We start from the raw sequence: 16,502 nt of genomic DNA on the forward strand, positions 1-16,502 counted from the left end.
CTTGACTACAAAAACTGCACCTAAGAGGTGGCTGCTAATAAAATAGCCTGTCACAAACGAGTCAGCATTAGAACTCACAGACTCAACTGGCAGAAGTGTGTGTGTTTGCATGTGGGTGTATTTTAAGTGATTTCCAGATTTTTTTTTTTTTTTTTTGCAGACACAGTGGAGTAAGCCACCTGATCAGAACCAACGTTAAGTCACTGTTGCTGTTGTCTGGGACAGGATATGTACTTGTCGGGGGTTTGTTTCCATGGTCCAGGACACAAAAACTGGACACAAGGTAAAGAAGAGCTTCGCAATAAATAAAAAGGCAGGGATGGGCCAGAAAGTTATTTTAAGGTACCTTTAAATATAAATTGAGTCCCAGAGGCAGAAAAGTCATCTACCTAACACTGGCACATTTTAAACATGATTAAGACTTGTAGGTCAAAATCCCAGTGACAGCACAGGGATTTTGTTATTATATCTGAGATGAGGAGAGCATCTTAAACAGAATTCTGTGACTTAAAACTTCATTTAAATTTCCCCTTGAGCTTAAAATTGGCATAATTTTGATACCAAAACTAAGTTTGAATAACCAATACATAAAACAGAACTGGCTAAGTAGGAAAATTTTTTTTTTTCCAAAACAGAATCCCAAACCCCGAAAACTTAGATGAGGGGTGCAGGTAACAGAAAAAGAGTCAAATAAAACAACAATGGTTCCTGAATTTAAAGGAAGGATGCCCACTTCTCTCTCTCAAGAGGCAGACGGTCAGCTGAAAAATAAAAACATTGTATCAATAGAACACTCCAAATTAAAAAAATGCAGCCATCTTTGTTCATGCAATATCAAATGTTTAGAAAAAAAATCCCAAACTTCAAAACAACCCACAAAGCTAACAAAAGGAAGGAAAACTGTTGCCCCGATCTTATGACCTGATTGACGGTAGAGGGTCCTGATCGGGCTGTTCAGAATGTCACTCATGGGACAGAGGTCTGGAGTTAACATGAGATCAAGTCTGTGGACCCTCAGATTAGGGTCCATGCTGTCTTCAGTCCGTGAGTTCTTGTGTCAGCAGCTTCAAGAACATGACAGCTAAGCAAGAGGATCCCAACACAGGGCTACCTTGGGTTTTGGCCCAAGTTCTCTGTTTCACTCAATTTCCTTTTAAGTAGTAGTATTAGGTATTACTGTTTTTGGTGGTGATAAGTCACTTAAGTAACCACTATGGGCAGTGGTTTGTAAACAGACATTGACAAATACAAACAGCAGTGCAATATTTGACCCAGACTTTAAAAGAATAGGAGGCGATGGTGGAAATGAGGTAACTCTTCCCCAACACGTGTGAACAGACAGCTCCTGCTCTTCTAATGCTCTATGTCCATTAGGAGAGAGTAGGGCTTGTCAACAGGATGGTTACATAAAGAAGAAGCTACAGAAGAGAAAAAAGAAAGGTTCAGATTCAAATTTGATTCTTAAAAGGCTTAAAAAAAAAAAAAAGGAGCTTCTCTACAACAAACTGTGAAAGAACAGCAGTGTGTCAGTAAAGGGATGACTTCCTCAAGCCCAGCTGGGGGGGTGAGCTGCAGCGCCAGCACCGGAGGCCGGGGAAGAAGAGGACGCCTCGGCTGGGGCAGTGGGGCGCTAGTCAGGGTGGAAAGGGATGGGAGTCAGGGAGAAAGGGTGGCAGAGACAGTAATATGACGTACAGGACATCACGTGGCAAGCATCTTGGAGGAGCTGGTGCTGCCCAGATGATAGCATTTGAAGTCCAGACAAGGTAGGAAAACACGAGACTCTTTCATCCCTATTTCTTTTATCCAATATTATAAGCATGTGTACATTTGCATGTCAAACAGTCACTAAAAAGAACTCACAAAAGGGCACACAATGTTTGGGTAAAAATATATTTTCCCCCACTTTATGTCTTGGCACTAGTGACATATGCATAGATTACCTGTCCGCCACTCTCCTACCTTAACAGACACCAAATTACCAAGCAAGTTTGCTAAGTGATTACTTTCATACTTGAAAAAATGATATGCTTCACATTAATACAATTATTTTAGTTTTTTAAAAAAGACAAGTGTCTAACATGCAGTTTACATATATGACAATTCTGCATTAACACTGAAAGTAGATTACATAACAGTTTTAAAAACACATTGGTTATTTTCAAACAGCAAAATGACAATGATCTACAACTACAGTTTAAGGCATATCAGCATATTTTAAAATTAAGAAATAGACAAAGTTCTAATGCTGTTCACAGCTTAATCTTCAACTTATTTTAAAAATTCCCTTCATACCTACATACAATCTAGACTTTGTACGTCATCATTTCCCCTAAAGAGTCATCACACATGTATCCTGTCAATGGAACCGAGACTTCTGGAAGCTGAGACTTGACAACTTCAGACACTTGCAAATGGGAAAGCAAAGGGATCTGAATGGACAGTTTTGGTAGGACCACACAGAGACAGTATGACATGGGTTGGTAACAGCTGAAAAACCCGATTCAACAGTTTGTATATGAAACACTTATGGATATGTCAAGAAAGTGAGGAAACCGAGTCTTTGTGAGGTGCACAAGATATGAAGTGTTACTGCTGGTGAGATCACAAAGCAGAGGAGGAAGGTGAGTAACCTGTGCCCAGCATTTTGTTAAACGTTCCCCTGGTTGAGGTGACCTTTCTGGACAAAACCTTGACCAATTAATAAAGAGCCTTAAGTTGGGAAAACATAGTCTCTAAACTGCCAGTAAATTCTCCTAAGTGCTTTTCCATCACATCCTACCGCACTTAACAACTGTTATGGGCATCTAAAGTCCACAAGAAGCAAAAAGATGGTCATTATGGTTGAACAAAAGATGTGGGGAGAGGCCAGCAAGAGCTCACCAAAAAAAAAAAAAAAAAAGGTGCTCCCTGCCAGTAGTTAGCACAAGGGAAAGACCATTAAACCAAGATCACCAAAAATTAAGCAATCATAAAGGGAGCCTAGCATAAAAAAAATTTTCCTCTTGCTTTTTCTCTAGTGGAAGGCAGTAGTTTCTCATTCTAACTTTACTTACACAGTCAGAACCAAGGAACCTCTGGGAATTCCCTGGCAGTCCAGTGGCTAGGACTTCACGCTCTCACTGCCGAGGACACAGGTTCAGTCCCTGGTCAGGGAACTAATATCCCACAAGCCGCGCGGTGCAGTCAAAAAACAAAAAAACACCAAACCAAAACAAAAAACCTAGAAAAAAAAATGAAACACTAAAAACCAAAAAAAAAAAACCAAACCAAGGACCCTCTAATATCCAATGAACCCACAATGCTGTGTAGAACAGACTGGGGTTAGTAATTTCTGACTTGCACACGGATATCAAGGAAAAGTCAAATCTCTGTGTTTCTTGTAAAAAAAGATATAAATGTGAGCCATTTAAAATATATTTAGGTTTTTTGTTTGTTTGTTTTTTAAAAAAACAAAGACTACTCAAACCAATACCTCCCTACCCCCCTCCAGGGAAAAAAAAATCCATCTATCCCATTTGTTTCTCTAATTTTAAAAAGTCAGAAAGGTCTCAAAGGTTTTTTACTGCCGTACTTACATGCAAAGGCGAAAGCACATCCAATTAGATTTGAGGGTATCATTTATTCCGTGCAGAGCCAAGGACTACTGTGAAAAAAGGCACAGATACAGAAAGAAGAGAGGGCAGCAATAACAAACCAAACAGGGCCAGGGAGCAGGGGCAGAAAAAAGTTCAGAAGCAATGCATTTTTTAAAAAAGCTTTTATATGTTTTCTTTGACTTTTTATTCCCTGACTCTCCACATGATTTATTTTTCTGTGAAAAATTTAATGGGAAAAGAAAAATCAATCCAGTCAATCAACAATCTTGGAATCAAAAAGTCAGCTGGATGCCTTTCGTGGCTAGGCTCACTTTAAAAAGGCTTTAGTGATGCACGTAAAATGAAAATTTTAAAGTGATGCATTTTTAGAATTTAGAAGTGTATTTCCTGTTACAAGGCATGAAAATGCTCACACAAGCAATGGCTGGAACAAGCATACAACACAAGTGTTCAAGCTTCTGTCTGGTGCACAGCATCTGAGCAAACTCGGCCCATGGTTAGAATCAGCATGCTGCCTGATAGCCAGCTTCAGACTAGAATCATTAAAAAAGCAAAAGCAAAAACAAAAACATTGGTCCAGTAGCTCCTAAGCCTGTCTTTATATCACTGTTGCTGCTTCTGGTTTGCAGTTTGTATCCCAGCTTAGTTTCGGCTTCCATGAAACTGATTTCTTACTTTGCCTAATTAAGCCTAAATCAGTTCATGGACGACCATTCCTTCTGTCCCATAATAGTGTGGTTGAGGATAAAGAGAAGGGAAAAAAGTCTTCATTGGAATCAATTAGAGACTTATTAAAAAAAAAAAAAAAAAAGTGTGTGTAAGTGTGTGTGTATTCTATCCTATTTGATTAATGTATGACTAGTGAAGGCCAAAAGGAAAATGCAGAGGTGAAGTATCAGGTTCGTGAGAAATGTTATTCTTTCAAGTAAGAAACAGGAGACTACGGAGTTAGAGAGAAAGCTGCGAGTATCTTGTTATTAGAGGGGGAAAAAAATCAAGGAAATGAAAGGATAAGCCTCAAAAAGGAAAAGTACAGAAAAGAAATTAGATATGCCCTTTTCCATACAAATTTGGCATGTAGTCTATGTCCTGCCATATGGTTAAGTCCTAACCCTTGTCGATGGGGCACTGGGGCCTTAAACGCAAAGAGCAGGTAGAGCTAGTCTTCGTGAAGGAAAAGGTGAGGAAATTCCTTCAAGACAAGTGGATTTGAAACACCAGCTGTTCTATTCCATCATGCCTTTACTGCAAATATCAAAAAGAGACTATGCAAGGAAACTGGATGTGAAGCTGAATTTCTGCTTTCTTGACTTGTGGGTTTATATTATGTTCCTTCCCACTTCTACCTTAAGTTGACAAGGCCCCCTCAAACTTGTGCTGCAGATGATACAGTTTATAACAGATTTTCTATTTTAAATATTGCTGGAAAATTTCTCCTCATAATTATTGAAAACTGTTATTAGAAGCACTCGATACCCTGGAGTCAGTCATTAGGCCCTCCTCTCTCAGCCTACTGAGAGCAGATTTAGGTGTGTTTATGAAAAGACTGGATCTTGTAAGTAGTAGGCAGGTTGTGGAAAGCCCGTCATCCTTAGTAGAAGATTCTTCTACTAAACAAGGTTGTATGATCTGTGAGAGGGCCATGGTTGCCCTGATACAAGGGAACAGACTCATCATTTTCTTATTACAACCCCACTTGGCCAGGATTCGAGACACAGGGGTTCAGACACATTTTTAAAGCCATAAGAGGAGGCAGTCAGTCTGAACAGACCCACAACCCAGGCCAAATGATGTTGTTATAGTAATAAAAAAACTCCACGCAAGGGTAAAAGTCAGGTAAAGCTTACCCACCGTTCTGCCTACATACAAAGCTACCTTGGTTCGGGGCAGGTGTGGAAAAGAGACAGAGGGAGTTCAGGGCCTTTTGCGTCATGGAGACGAATAATCAAGGAGAGCAAGTTGTCATGGCTATTCAGGTTTATAGTCAGCTGCTGAGGCGGTGAAAAGTTTTCCTGTCAGACGTACATGTAGCAATTTAGCCTCCTTCCCTTGGTCCAAAGCAACATAAAAGTAACAGAACAGGCATGCTTCCTGCTGCCACTCTGAACAGGCATAAAAGGCAAATGATTTGCTTTCCAGAAACAAAGTCCGGCTGCACATAGCTTTTGCTGTTATCCCCTTTTTCTATCATTTTCCACCACCAAACAACATTCAGCAAAATGAGTTAATAGTTATATGGTGTCTGGGAAAGGGAAAAAAATAAAAATAAAACAAAATAAAAGGACACAGATGGCAGAGATATAATATTACTGCAAAAGCAGGTGAATGCGGACCATCCTTGGCTTGCCAGGCTTTATGTGAAGCTTGCACTGCAAGTTAAAAAACAAAACAAAAAAGTTAGAAATAATAATAAATTAAAAGAAGGAAAATTAGGAGTGCCAGCACCAGCATTTGGTGATGGTGTATGCTCATGCAATGATTATGGAATTGACAGAAATTAAAACCAAAAATTTGAGTAAGCTATTCTACATGACAAGCAAAAGCAAAATTTTAATATTGAATTAAAGAACACGTGGTTAGTTTCCATTTGCAGGTAATTCAGAATTCACGAGTGACTTCTTGAAACCACTACATGTTCTAGTGAAAGGATTTGCTCTTTGACTTTCATCTTCTCAAATAACACAAAACCATTATCTATTAGATTTGGGTATCACATCGGTACTGAATATACAATAAATGTCTTTCAACAATTAACTTGGGGATTGGAATATAGTGGATGGAGGACATGCTATTAATCTACTTGGGAGGGAAAAAAAAAAAAAAAGGACAATCATTATATGGTTACAGCTAAAGCAATGCCCGGAGCCTTCCCCCTCCTAGGTATAAAGCAATGCCAAGTCCAAGATTCACATGTCTAATTTGAGGCAAGTCCAAAACATGCAACTTCATTCCTTAGGAAGAATCAAAATATTATTTTAAAAAAGAAAAGATGAGTGGATGATTGTGTAAACTATAGTTATCAGATGCCAGGTACCGTTTTAAAATGATAGATTTTTAAAACTTTGTTTTTGGAATGGATTCATCTTAACCAACAAACTGCTGGCTGGCAACTGTGCAAAGTTTTCAGAAAAGATGAACACTGAACAACTACCAAACAACTTACCCTCAGGCACTCCCACCACTGAGGTGTAGCCGCAAACAAGGAAAGTGACTTGGTGGCCAGAGATGGCAGGAAGCGGGGGTCCAGCTAATGGCAGTGCCAGGGTTAGTTCTACCTTGTCTGCAATCTTAGGAAATGTTATATGCTCTCATGCCACTAACAGGTCAAGGAGAAGTACAAAGCCTTACCTACGTTAAAGAGGGAGCGTGTCATTAGAATAGAAAAAAACGGAATTTAAAACTATTAGAAAAACGAAGTGAAGCTCTGAGGTGGAAGCATGGCAGGTGAATCAATACGCATCTCTTTTTAAACTCTCTCCCTGGAGCAGCTCCTAAGCGACAAGTGTGATGACTCCAGCCTCTCCTCCAGCTACACGAGGAGGAAAGAGCCTCGCATTTATTTTCCAAGTACTGTTCTGGTTACCCTGACTACTGTCTGTCTGTGGTCCTCTCTAACCAAAACTCTCCACTGGCAGCAAGGGAAGTGATTTTTTTTTTTTTTAAACTTTGACACTTCAGGCCTCCAACTGGCAACTGCTTTCACTGTTCAAATGGGAAAGTGTGGAAAAGCTTAAGAACATAGAAGTTACCGAAAAGTACGCGCCCTCGTCAGGCACAAAATCTGGTGACTACTGCTCACCAAATAAAGTCTAATTCCATTAATAATAAATGAGAATGTATAAATAAGGCTAAAATAGAATTCGCACACACTTCACATAAACGTGAAATGAATTATACACTGCTAAGGCCCAAGGCTGGGAAGAAAATAACCTAAAATGTTCTATAGGAAAAGGAAAACCTCCTTGCACGGAGAAGTCCGTTATTAGGTACTTTTTAAAGTGGAGGCACAATACTGGTCAGCTCTCGGAATTTTTATTGCTTAAAGGCACATCCAGTACACATGAAATATCCTTGGAACATTGCTGGTCTTCTATAAACATTTTAAGTTCTGAAACATGTACCTTTACGCACTTTAGTGCTTCAGGGTAAGAAAAACTCGACTTTGGGTTTCCTAAACCGTGAGTCAGCAGCTTCCTGTTTCATTCATGCCTATGGATGTGTACACACACACACACACACACACACACACACACACACACACACACACTCCACCTGTTTTTATCCTGGGTTAGTTTGGATCAACAAGGAATGATGCCAGATGGCTTTCGTTTTGTCTTCCCCGGAAGAGTCACTAATCTCTGAATCTGCATGGGGAACATCACCATTTGTGACCGATGCCCTCCCCACATGTGTAGCTACAAAGTGCTTTCTTGAACTGGATTATAATCTAGGCAGTTGTTACTCTCAGAATTAATCCAGCATAACTAAATTTTCGGCCCCTGGAGTCCTTTGACCACGTGGGTCTGTACCAACCCCATTTAACTCACAGCTCACCTATACCAACTTTCTATTGCTTAGAAAATCTGCTGGCTCCCCTGCTCTCTTCATACATTTCCTGCTGGCTCAAAGCTTGGAAAGTCAAGGTCTGCAAAGCAGAATTTCAAACTTTCTCTGCACGTCACTGTAGCAGTGCATTTTGGTTTCTACCACAGGAAACGTAACAAGATTCCTCAGGGACAAGTCTGCACGTTCACTCAGATTAAGTGAACACCACTATGGAGCTCACTCCCCCGGGATAGGACTCGATTACTGTGCAGGCTCAATCCTATCTGCCATATATGTCTAAGAATGTAATTCTTTGCTTACTCCAGTACCAACATTTTGTTTACTTAGTTGTCAGCCTTTGCCCTAGAACCTTAGCAATGGATGAAGAGCAGGAATCCTGAAACACGCCCTCAGAGGACCACACCTTAAACAGACAAAGCAGGGTGGCATCCATGGGCTCACCACCCAGCTAGCACTAAGGTTTCTTCAAAGGTATCTTACTGACCACTGTGCTTACTGTCAAACCAATAGTAATTGTCATAAAATGGCACCCTCTAGTCTTTCAGGTGATTTGATGTAAAGCTTCAAATCACAGCAGAATTTCAAGGCAGGCCCACATCTCCCACTGGATTCAGGCCGCTGCTATTGGGGTGTCATAGGAAGCGACAACTCAAAAGCAGAATCTGACCCTTTGGCACATTAAATCAAGGCCATATTTAAAAAAAATTTTGTGCGGGTACAGGTGTGTCTTGAGAATTGGTGGAGGTGTCTTAACGGGCATTTTGATCCCATTTTCACAATAAAACGATTCATCGTCTTGTGGAATTTAGAGGGAAAACTAGTGGCCACTAGGAGTTCTTCCAAATCTTTCATTTTGGGAACAAGACTTTCAACGACTGGCTTCTTAAGCCTTACAACGGAGAATAGAAAAATAATTCTAACAATCGTAATTTTAGGATGCCCTTTATCAAGAGCCATGAGGATTGTCTCCAGAGAGTAGTGAAGAGAAACGCACTGTCTTCTCAAGAGTCCTAGTGTTGGTGCAGAAGATACTACTGGAGATGACAGGTTACTCCAGTCCTGATTGCTTGATCGTGTGGTCAAGTTTTATAAATTAGTGTCTGTGTACCCTTTAGAAATACTTTAAAAACCTTTGTCGTCTCCCCTGCACTGTAGAGAAAATTCTTGCTTTTATCTTTCTGGTAATAGACCAGTTTCCAGTCTGTAAATGGGAAAAGTAGAGACATGCAAGAGGAATAAATTGTTAGAGGGCCCCGCTGCATGGGGGTGACACCTGCTTACTTTTTCTTATCCTTGTCTTTCTTGGTTTGCTGGGCCCCAGACTGCTGGGCCTGGGACTGTAGCAACTGAGCTGCCGCCTTCTTCTTCTGGAAATTGTTCACCTCCTCCTCCAGTTCCTTCTTCTTGTCTTCCACTTTCTTCTTCTCTTCTTGGTGTGTCCGCTTTAGGAGGTCGAACTTCTCGTGGAGCTGGAGAGAAGAGGAGGAAGACGAGCTTGGTGGAGGGAATGGTACGCTTACTGGCGTAAGGCTACCTGGATCCGTTCAGAAGCAGAACGTGTGTGTGCCGCTGCCCGTGCTTTAGTTACACGACTGAGGTACCGTCTGGTGCTGAGCCAGGCCGAGGTGGTGAAAAGCACCCCTTGGAGCCCTACACACTGTTGAAACTTGGACCCCTTAGCACTAAGGGGAACCTCTGTGCACTTTTTCTGATAATAAAATACGTGTTCATTGTAAAAAGCATAAAGAAGAAAATAAAAATTATCCATGCTCCTAATAAGAAACTCACCCTAGTGGTAAGAAAAGTTCTTTACTTCTGGTCCTTTTTTGAAAAGTATAATCTATATTTACTTAGAGACTTACACAGTGACTACAGATATATGTACCCATACTATTCAAATAAGAAGAGTATGTGGAGAAATTTCGGGCACTTGACAAACTGAATTTAGAAAATTATCACAATGCAGAAACAAAAACTGGAAGGGGGCTTCCCTGGTGGCACAGTGGTTAAGAATCCACCTGCCAATGCAGGGGACACGGGTTCGAGCCCTGGTCCGGAAAGATCCCACATGCCGCGGAGCAACTAAGCCCGTGCGCCACAACTACTGAGCCTGCGCTCTAGAGCCCACGAGCCACAACTACTGAGCCCGCACGCCTAGAGCCCGTGCGCCACAACTACTGAGCCTGCACTCTAGAGCCCGTGCTCCGCAACAAGAGAAGCCACTGCAAGAAGCCCACACACCGCAACGAAGAGTAGCCCCTGCTAGCCACAACTAGAGAAAGCCCGCGCACAGCAACAAAGACCCAACGCAGCCAAAAATAAATAAATAAATTTATATTAAAAAAAAACTGGGAGGGAGGGAGGGGAAAATCCTTACTATTTAGATAATTCTAGAATTTTTACCTAGCATTCAACTTGATACTTAAAGCCAACAGCAAATAAGGCTCAACTTTCCTTTCTCTGCAGCAAAACTAGGGTGAGTACTTAGCTATTTAAATAACCTCTAAGTTTCTTATTATCTACCATCAAAGGCAAACCTATTTCTTGCTCTCATTGGGGTGACTGTTACAGCAGAAATCCATGGGGCCTGATTCCAATTGATGTTTGCTCAGATAAACTCTTATAAATTGTAATGCGCCTCAGTTTATCTTTTTTTTTTTTTAATTTCTGGCCACGCTGCACAGCATGTGGGATCTTAGTTCCCTGATCAGGGATTGAACCCATGCCCCCTTGCAGTGGAAGTGCAGATTCTTAACCACTGGACCACCAGGGAAGTCCCTCAGTTTATCTCTTAACAGGGTAAAATGAGTAATATTCATTGAGCTATATCAGCTAAAGAATTAATTGGGTCATTTTAAAATCTGAAGAGAATTGACTTTTTAATTCTGAACTCTGCTAAAACTGTATCTTATTATAATGAAAATATTACTTAAAATGAGATCAAATTACTACTCATCATAATGTGAAATAATCTGTACATCTGAAAATACTCATTGTTATTTCACTTTATTCTATGCACACGTTTAGCCGTGTATTTAGGGTATTACATATAAGAAACAAATATAAGTAAAAAGGATGCATTTACATTTAATCAAGTGACCTTAAAAGTTTCCACACTTCATTAATCTAATGGCAACTAAATTAAGTTCTTGGTTTAATTTAAATAATGGGTACCTTATAATGAAATATACATTCATCTGTGCAGTTTTAGGCAGATTTTGTGTGCTTAAAATATTTTAAAGTGATAATTTGTGTGTCTCTGTGCTTAATTATTAGAAACAACTTTGTTCCATATCAAAAGTGATACACCGGGCTTCCCTGGTGGCGTAGTGGTTGAAAGTCCGCCTGCCGATGCAGGGGACACGGGTTCGTGCCCAGGTCTGGGAGGATCCCACATGCCGCGGAGCGGCTGGGCCCATGAGCCATGGCCGCTGAGCCTGCACGTCCGGAGCCTGTACTCCGCAACGGGAGAGGCCACAACAGTGAGAGGCCCACGTACCGCAAAAAAAAAAAAAAAAAGTGATACACCAAAAACTATACTTTGTGTTTCAAGAAACTTCTCAAAATAAAACTTAAATAATCAATAAACACTTCTTTAGAAATAAAAAAGGAATCCAAGGTAACCTCTAGGATGCAGCTACCCTGGGCTGGGCGCGGGGAACTAGAGTCAGCGGGACACTGGAGCCGGGGTGTGCATCCCAGAGGGAAGTCAGAGCACAGACATGGCAGACGGAGCCCGTCCCCCATCAGACAGGGGCGAAGGGCCCCCCACTGTTTAGCTCACTGAGTTGACTGGTAGACTGAGACAATAATGGTCCCAGAATTGCAAATCTTATGTTTCATCACTTGTAAATTGATGAAATATGGAGTTACAAGGAATGTGGGATCAGGTCTGGAAACCTAAGTTCTAGCTTTAGTCTTGGCTTTGCTACTAACTAGGTATGTGACTGCATAAATAACTTAAGCTTTACGACACTCCGTGTTACCATCTGTGAAATGGGGATAAGACTGGCTACCCTACTCTTCGTACCAGGTTAGTTAGGCCCCTCGTGTGACAGAACATATGTAGCAAGTGCTTAAAGCAGCACGAAGGCCTGTCTTGTCTGTATCTCCCCCGGATGCAAGGACAGGTGGCTTACCTCTTTCTCTGCCTCCTTAAGTTCAGCTTCTTTCTCCTTCACTCTCATGACAAACATCTGTCTCATTTCTTCTTCTTTCTTCTGAAGTTCTCCCAGAAATTCATTCCTTTTTGCTTCGTATGTCTCCTGAAGACTATTCAAAAGCCACAAACCAAGGACAGTGTCATGGAGTTGCCTGATAAGAAATTTCAGTCCAGACAATTCCTACCCAGCCACTTCCTCAAAATAAATAAGGCTGCCAACTCACCAGGTTCCAGGACACACAAAATGGCATCATCTTTCTTTTTAGTTATGTGGCGATCAGAAAGACAAGCACATCAGGAACCAGAGATGCGGCCGTAAGTACAGTGTAGCACTAATGGGATGTCTCTTGCTGGCCAAGCTGTATGCTACATGCATTCACACAGGGGAAGCCTGGGCTGGCCAGAATCTCCCAGTTCAGCACCACGTAGATACAGAAGACGTGATTTAGAATTTTAGAAGATGGAGGGGGTGTAGAGAGAGAAATGCATCGGCACTGGAGCCAGACAGATCCACCAGGGTTGGTTTGGGGTTCACAGCAATTTACTGACTGATCTTCGGAAGGGCACGGCCTCTCAGCCTCAGTGTTCTCTGAATATAGTGCCTTCCGGGGCCCATGATTTCGGGAGGTAAATGTGGGCAGAGTGAGTAAAGCATTTGAGATAACATCGGTGCTTAATAAATGTTACCCCCGCACTCGTCTTCCTCCAGCCCCCAATTTAGAAAACAGACTCAGTGAACCATCTAAAGAGACAATAGTGTATCTAAAGGTATTACAGAAAATTGCTGCTCTTCAAGTGGTATTAACAATTGTAAATAGAGCAGGGAGGAGTTTGATTTTTATTTTAAACCTTATCCTCCCCCTGACTGTCTACAGAACTTGGGGCCCAATATTTTAAAGCAAAGGCCATCACTGTTTTACCTCCAAGTCAGAAGAGATATATTTACAGAAAAATCACCTTTGGTAACACAACTTAGAAAAAAAACAGACACCCACACCCACACTTACACAAACAGAGATACATTTGCCGGTAATTGCTACCTCTCTCTCTCCCTTGCAGTTTCCCTAGAACAAGGGTTGTTACAGTTACACAAGTCTGCAGCAGGATTATCCACTTTTACCCAGGGACCAAATTCATCCAAAGTGCTGATTCCAAAATGAAGAGCGCCTGTGGGTGAGCCCAGGCTCCATGAAGAGCCACCCCAGCATTCACACTTGTCCATGTAGAAGGAGAAGGACATTCAGGTGGTGGAGGGGCGTGTGCATGTGGATATACGTTTATATAGAGCAGCATACTTACAAAATGCATTAATTAGGATTGTTTATACTTCTATAATCAATGCTCTTATTGGTTGCTGAACAATCAGTTCTCCTGCCCTCAAGAGTGTCAACACTGCCTGGGTAATGGACAATCACGAGTTTGGAGTTTCTGGAGGTATATTTGGCTTTCACATTATCTTAGGAGACAAAAGCAAGTTTGGCCGACATTAGTGTTGGCTAATATTAATAGCAATATTTGGACTTGAAATTTAAGCTATAGAGAAATGCACGGATAATGAAACTATAAAATAATTCATGAGTTTGATTTTGCTTGTTAGCTTCTAATAAACTCTTTATCACTATCATTTGTGTCAGAATGGCCAAAGGCAGAAGATGACTTGTCCCTGCTATGAAATTTTTGGGGAACCCAGTTTTTGTTGACTTTAAGATAATGAATCCATCTTCCTCTTCTTTCTTAACAAGCAGTGGAACACCTAGTAGAGAAACGTTACCAAGAAACATGACCCAAAGTGTGTTCCAGAGATCGCTAGTTTCAAGAAATCTTCAAAAGTGGGGTTCCCAAGCCAAAAGAACAAAAGGAAAATGCAATGTGTGACCTCCCTTTAGGAGAGCCACAGCGCACGGTGGCTCCCAAGACCTGCAGCACGTCAGGGTCGCCTGCGCGTGTTTTACTGGACTTTTCTGAGCACAGTTTCCTAACTCCACTCCTGGAGCTGCTGACGCAGGATGTCAGGCGAAGGCAAAAGTAATCTGTATTTTTAAAATGCTTCCAGGTGACTTGATGTACCTAGTCTGCCAACCACTGCTTGTCTTAAGTGCTCTGAAAAGTCCCTCAATTACAAAAAAAAAACCAAAACCTGTTTAAGTTGATTCACTTAGAACCAAATTTGTTTAATTGTGGAAACTTCTGTTAAGTGACCCACAGAGAGAAGGTCCTTTGGGTAATGCTACTGGAATTCTGCGACCTCTCAGCATTGACTCGACCTGATCCAGTCCCAACCACAACCTAGCTTAGGCTCCAGTTTCTGGAGATCCATTTTCAAACTATGGGTCATGACCCAATCAAGGGTTTTAACCAGTATGTTAAAAGAAAAAGTTTAGAGAACAGGATAGGAGAAACCAGAATGCAGTGCAAACTCTAAGAGCAGGTATCGCTTCACGATATGTGTATATTGGATCACGATGTAGAACACATGTGATAGTGAAGGTTGCAGCCCAAAGCTGGAAAGCGCATGTTCTAGAGAAAGGTTAAGGAGCAATGTTGCCACCAGCCAGATGGCCTCAACACACGCTGCTTATTAGATGGCTGCATCCGGGGATAGGAACCAGCTTTGCAACTCTGACACTGGAACTCATAAGCAACGTATGAGAAAGAAATCATAAACCCCCCACTCCAAGGAGTGACCTGCAGTAGGTTTCTTAGTGATGCAGTCACAGATCCTACTCCCTGGGCACCTGCAGAAGTCCACATGTGAGTGAGAGACAGCAGACACCCTCCCCTATGCTTCCAGTCAGTGAAAACCAGTCCAGAAGGAACTGCATCTATAGTACCCTCTCAGATACCTAAAGTGATGATCCCTTTTGCAATTTCTAGCTCTTCCAACTTAATTTTTAATTGTAGTTATTAACACCCTTTTCCAAGTGAGAAGTGAACAATTTTTTCATGAGGGTTTGGGCTGGTTTGAGGCTTTTATCTTCTCATTCTCTTCTAACAGCTTTTGGGAGGGGCAGGCTTTGCTCATGGAGGTCAAGGGAAGGGAAAATGAGCACTGACACTCCAGTTTATCGTGCACTCCAGTAATTCACGTAGCACAGCTGTCTCCCTGTTACGTCTCCCAGACCACCCAGTGGGGGGCAGGCCAGAGCACCACACACCACCGGGGTTTACGGAGGAACTTACACACGCAAATGTGTTATCCTTACAACAGCGCAGTGAGGTAGCTATTATTATCACCTCCCATTTTATACATGGAGAAACTCGGACACAGAGGGGCTTCCTAACCTGTGCAGGTCACACAGTGAAGAAGTGACAGAGCCGGGATTTTCAGCTGGGCCACCTAGCTCAGGTGGGAGCCCCACCTCCCAAGGCTGGGGAAGTGAGGCCTCCATGCTCCTAAAAATGAATGGTCTCATGGGCCTGAAACCTTTGTGATTTCTTGAGAGAGGGGAGTAAAGGAGCACTTTTTGTGACCTGACAGGCAGAGTCAAGGAGAAGGTGGTGCTTTGAGGTGAGGATGGAGTGTTAGGAAGAGGGCGGTGGCATCTCAGGAGACAAGCAGCAGCGACAAGACCCATCCCCGACCCCATCTTCCCCCAATGCCAGCCGGAAAGGGGCCAGGGTCTGGGGGGCCTGGGTCCAGCGAAGGCATGGGCGCTCTGGCTGGGGTGAGGCATGAGCTCTGAGGCTGCAGGGCAGCAGGTGGGAAAGATGCGCACAAGAAAAAGCAGGTTGACGCCTGGACATATACACGTGTAGGGACAGAGAGAAAGATTCTACTGCAAGATGAGAGAGACACAGGCAGGTTGAAGGAAAGCACCAGGGACAGGTTCAGCTTTTGTGCCCGGGACGTACTTCCAAGGCTTAAATGCGGCCTGTTCCTGTGCTCGCCCAGCTTCTGGTTTGGTTTCACACGGTGTCATATATTCAGGGGAGCTCCCACTTAACGGGCCTCGGCTGTAGAGGCCACTCTCTGCTTTATAAACACATGGTATAAACACAAGTGGCACCCAGAGGGCAAGTGGTGGACACAGGGTGCCCAGAGGGGAGGACGGACTTCACTGTACACCCGTGAAGGGATCCTCTATCTACTTTGAGAATATAAAAGCCTTGAGTCCTCCACTGATAACTCCTCCAAGCTCACCCTAAATTCACAGGGGAAAAAAGTCTTCTATGAG

At 42.3% G+C, this 16,502-nt stretch overlaps 1 protein-coding gene across 10 annotated transcripts in view; it reads right to left on the reverse strand.

Moving 5' to 3' along the window:
• Window positions 1–335: 335 nt before the first annotated feature.
• The window catches only part of SEPTIN11 (septin 11), a 118,258-nt gene continuing 102,091 nt past the window's right edge, over window positions 336–16,502 (reverse strand). For 5 of the 10 annotated variants that reach the window (XM_049709389.1, XM_049709388.1, XM_049709387.1 and 2 more), the window contains 3 exons: window positions 12,305–12,437; window positions 9,447–9,634; window positions 1,783–3,646 (listed from right to left, as the gene is read on the reverse strand). In XM_049709389.1, coding sequence (XP_049565346.1) covers window positions 3,622–3,646; window positions 9,447–9,634; window positions 12,305–12,437 — 346 coding nt within the window. In that variant the 3' untranslated portion in view covers window positions 1,783–3,621. The other 5 variants (XM_033406485.2, XM_012536880.3, XM_033406483.2 and 2 more) reach the window with 3 other exon arrangements.

The sequence above is a fragment of the Orcinus orca genome, chromosome 4 (assembly GCF_937001465.1).
Source record: "Orcinus orca chromosome 4, mOrcOrc1.1, whole genome shotgun sequence".
Taxonomy (NCBI): Eukaryota; Metazoa; Chordata; class Mammalia; order Artiodactyla; family Delphinidae; genus Orcinus; species Orcinus orca.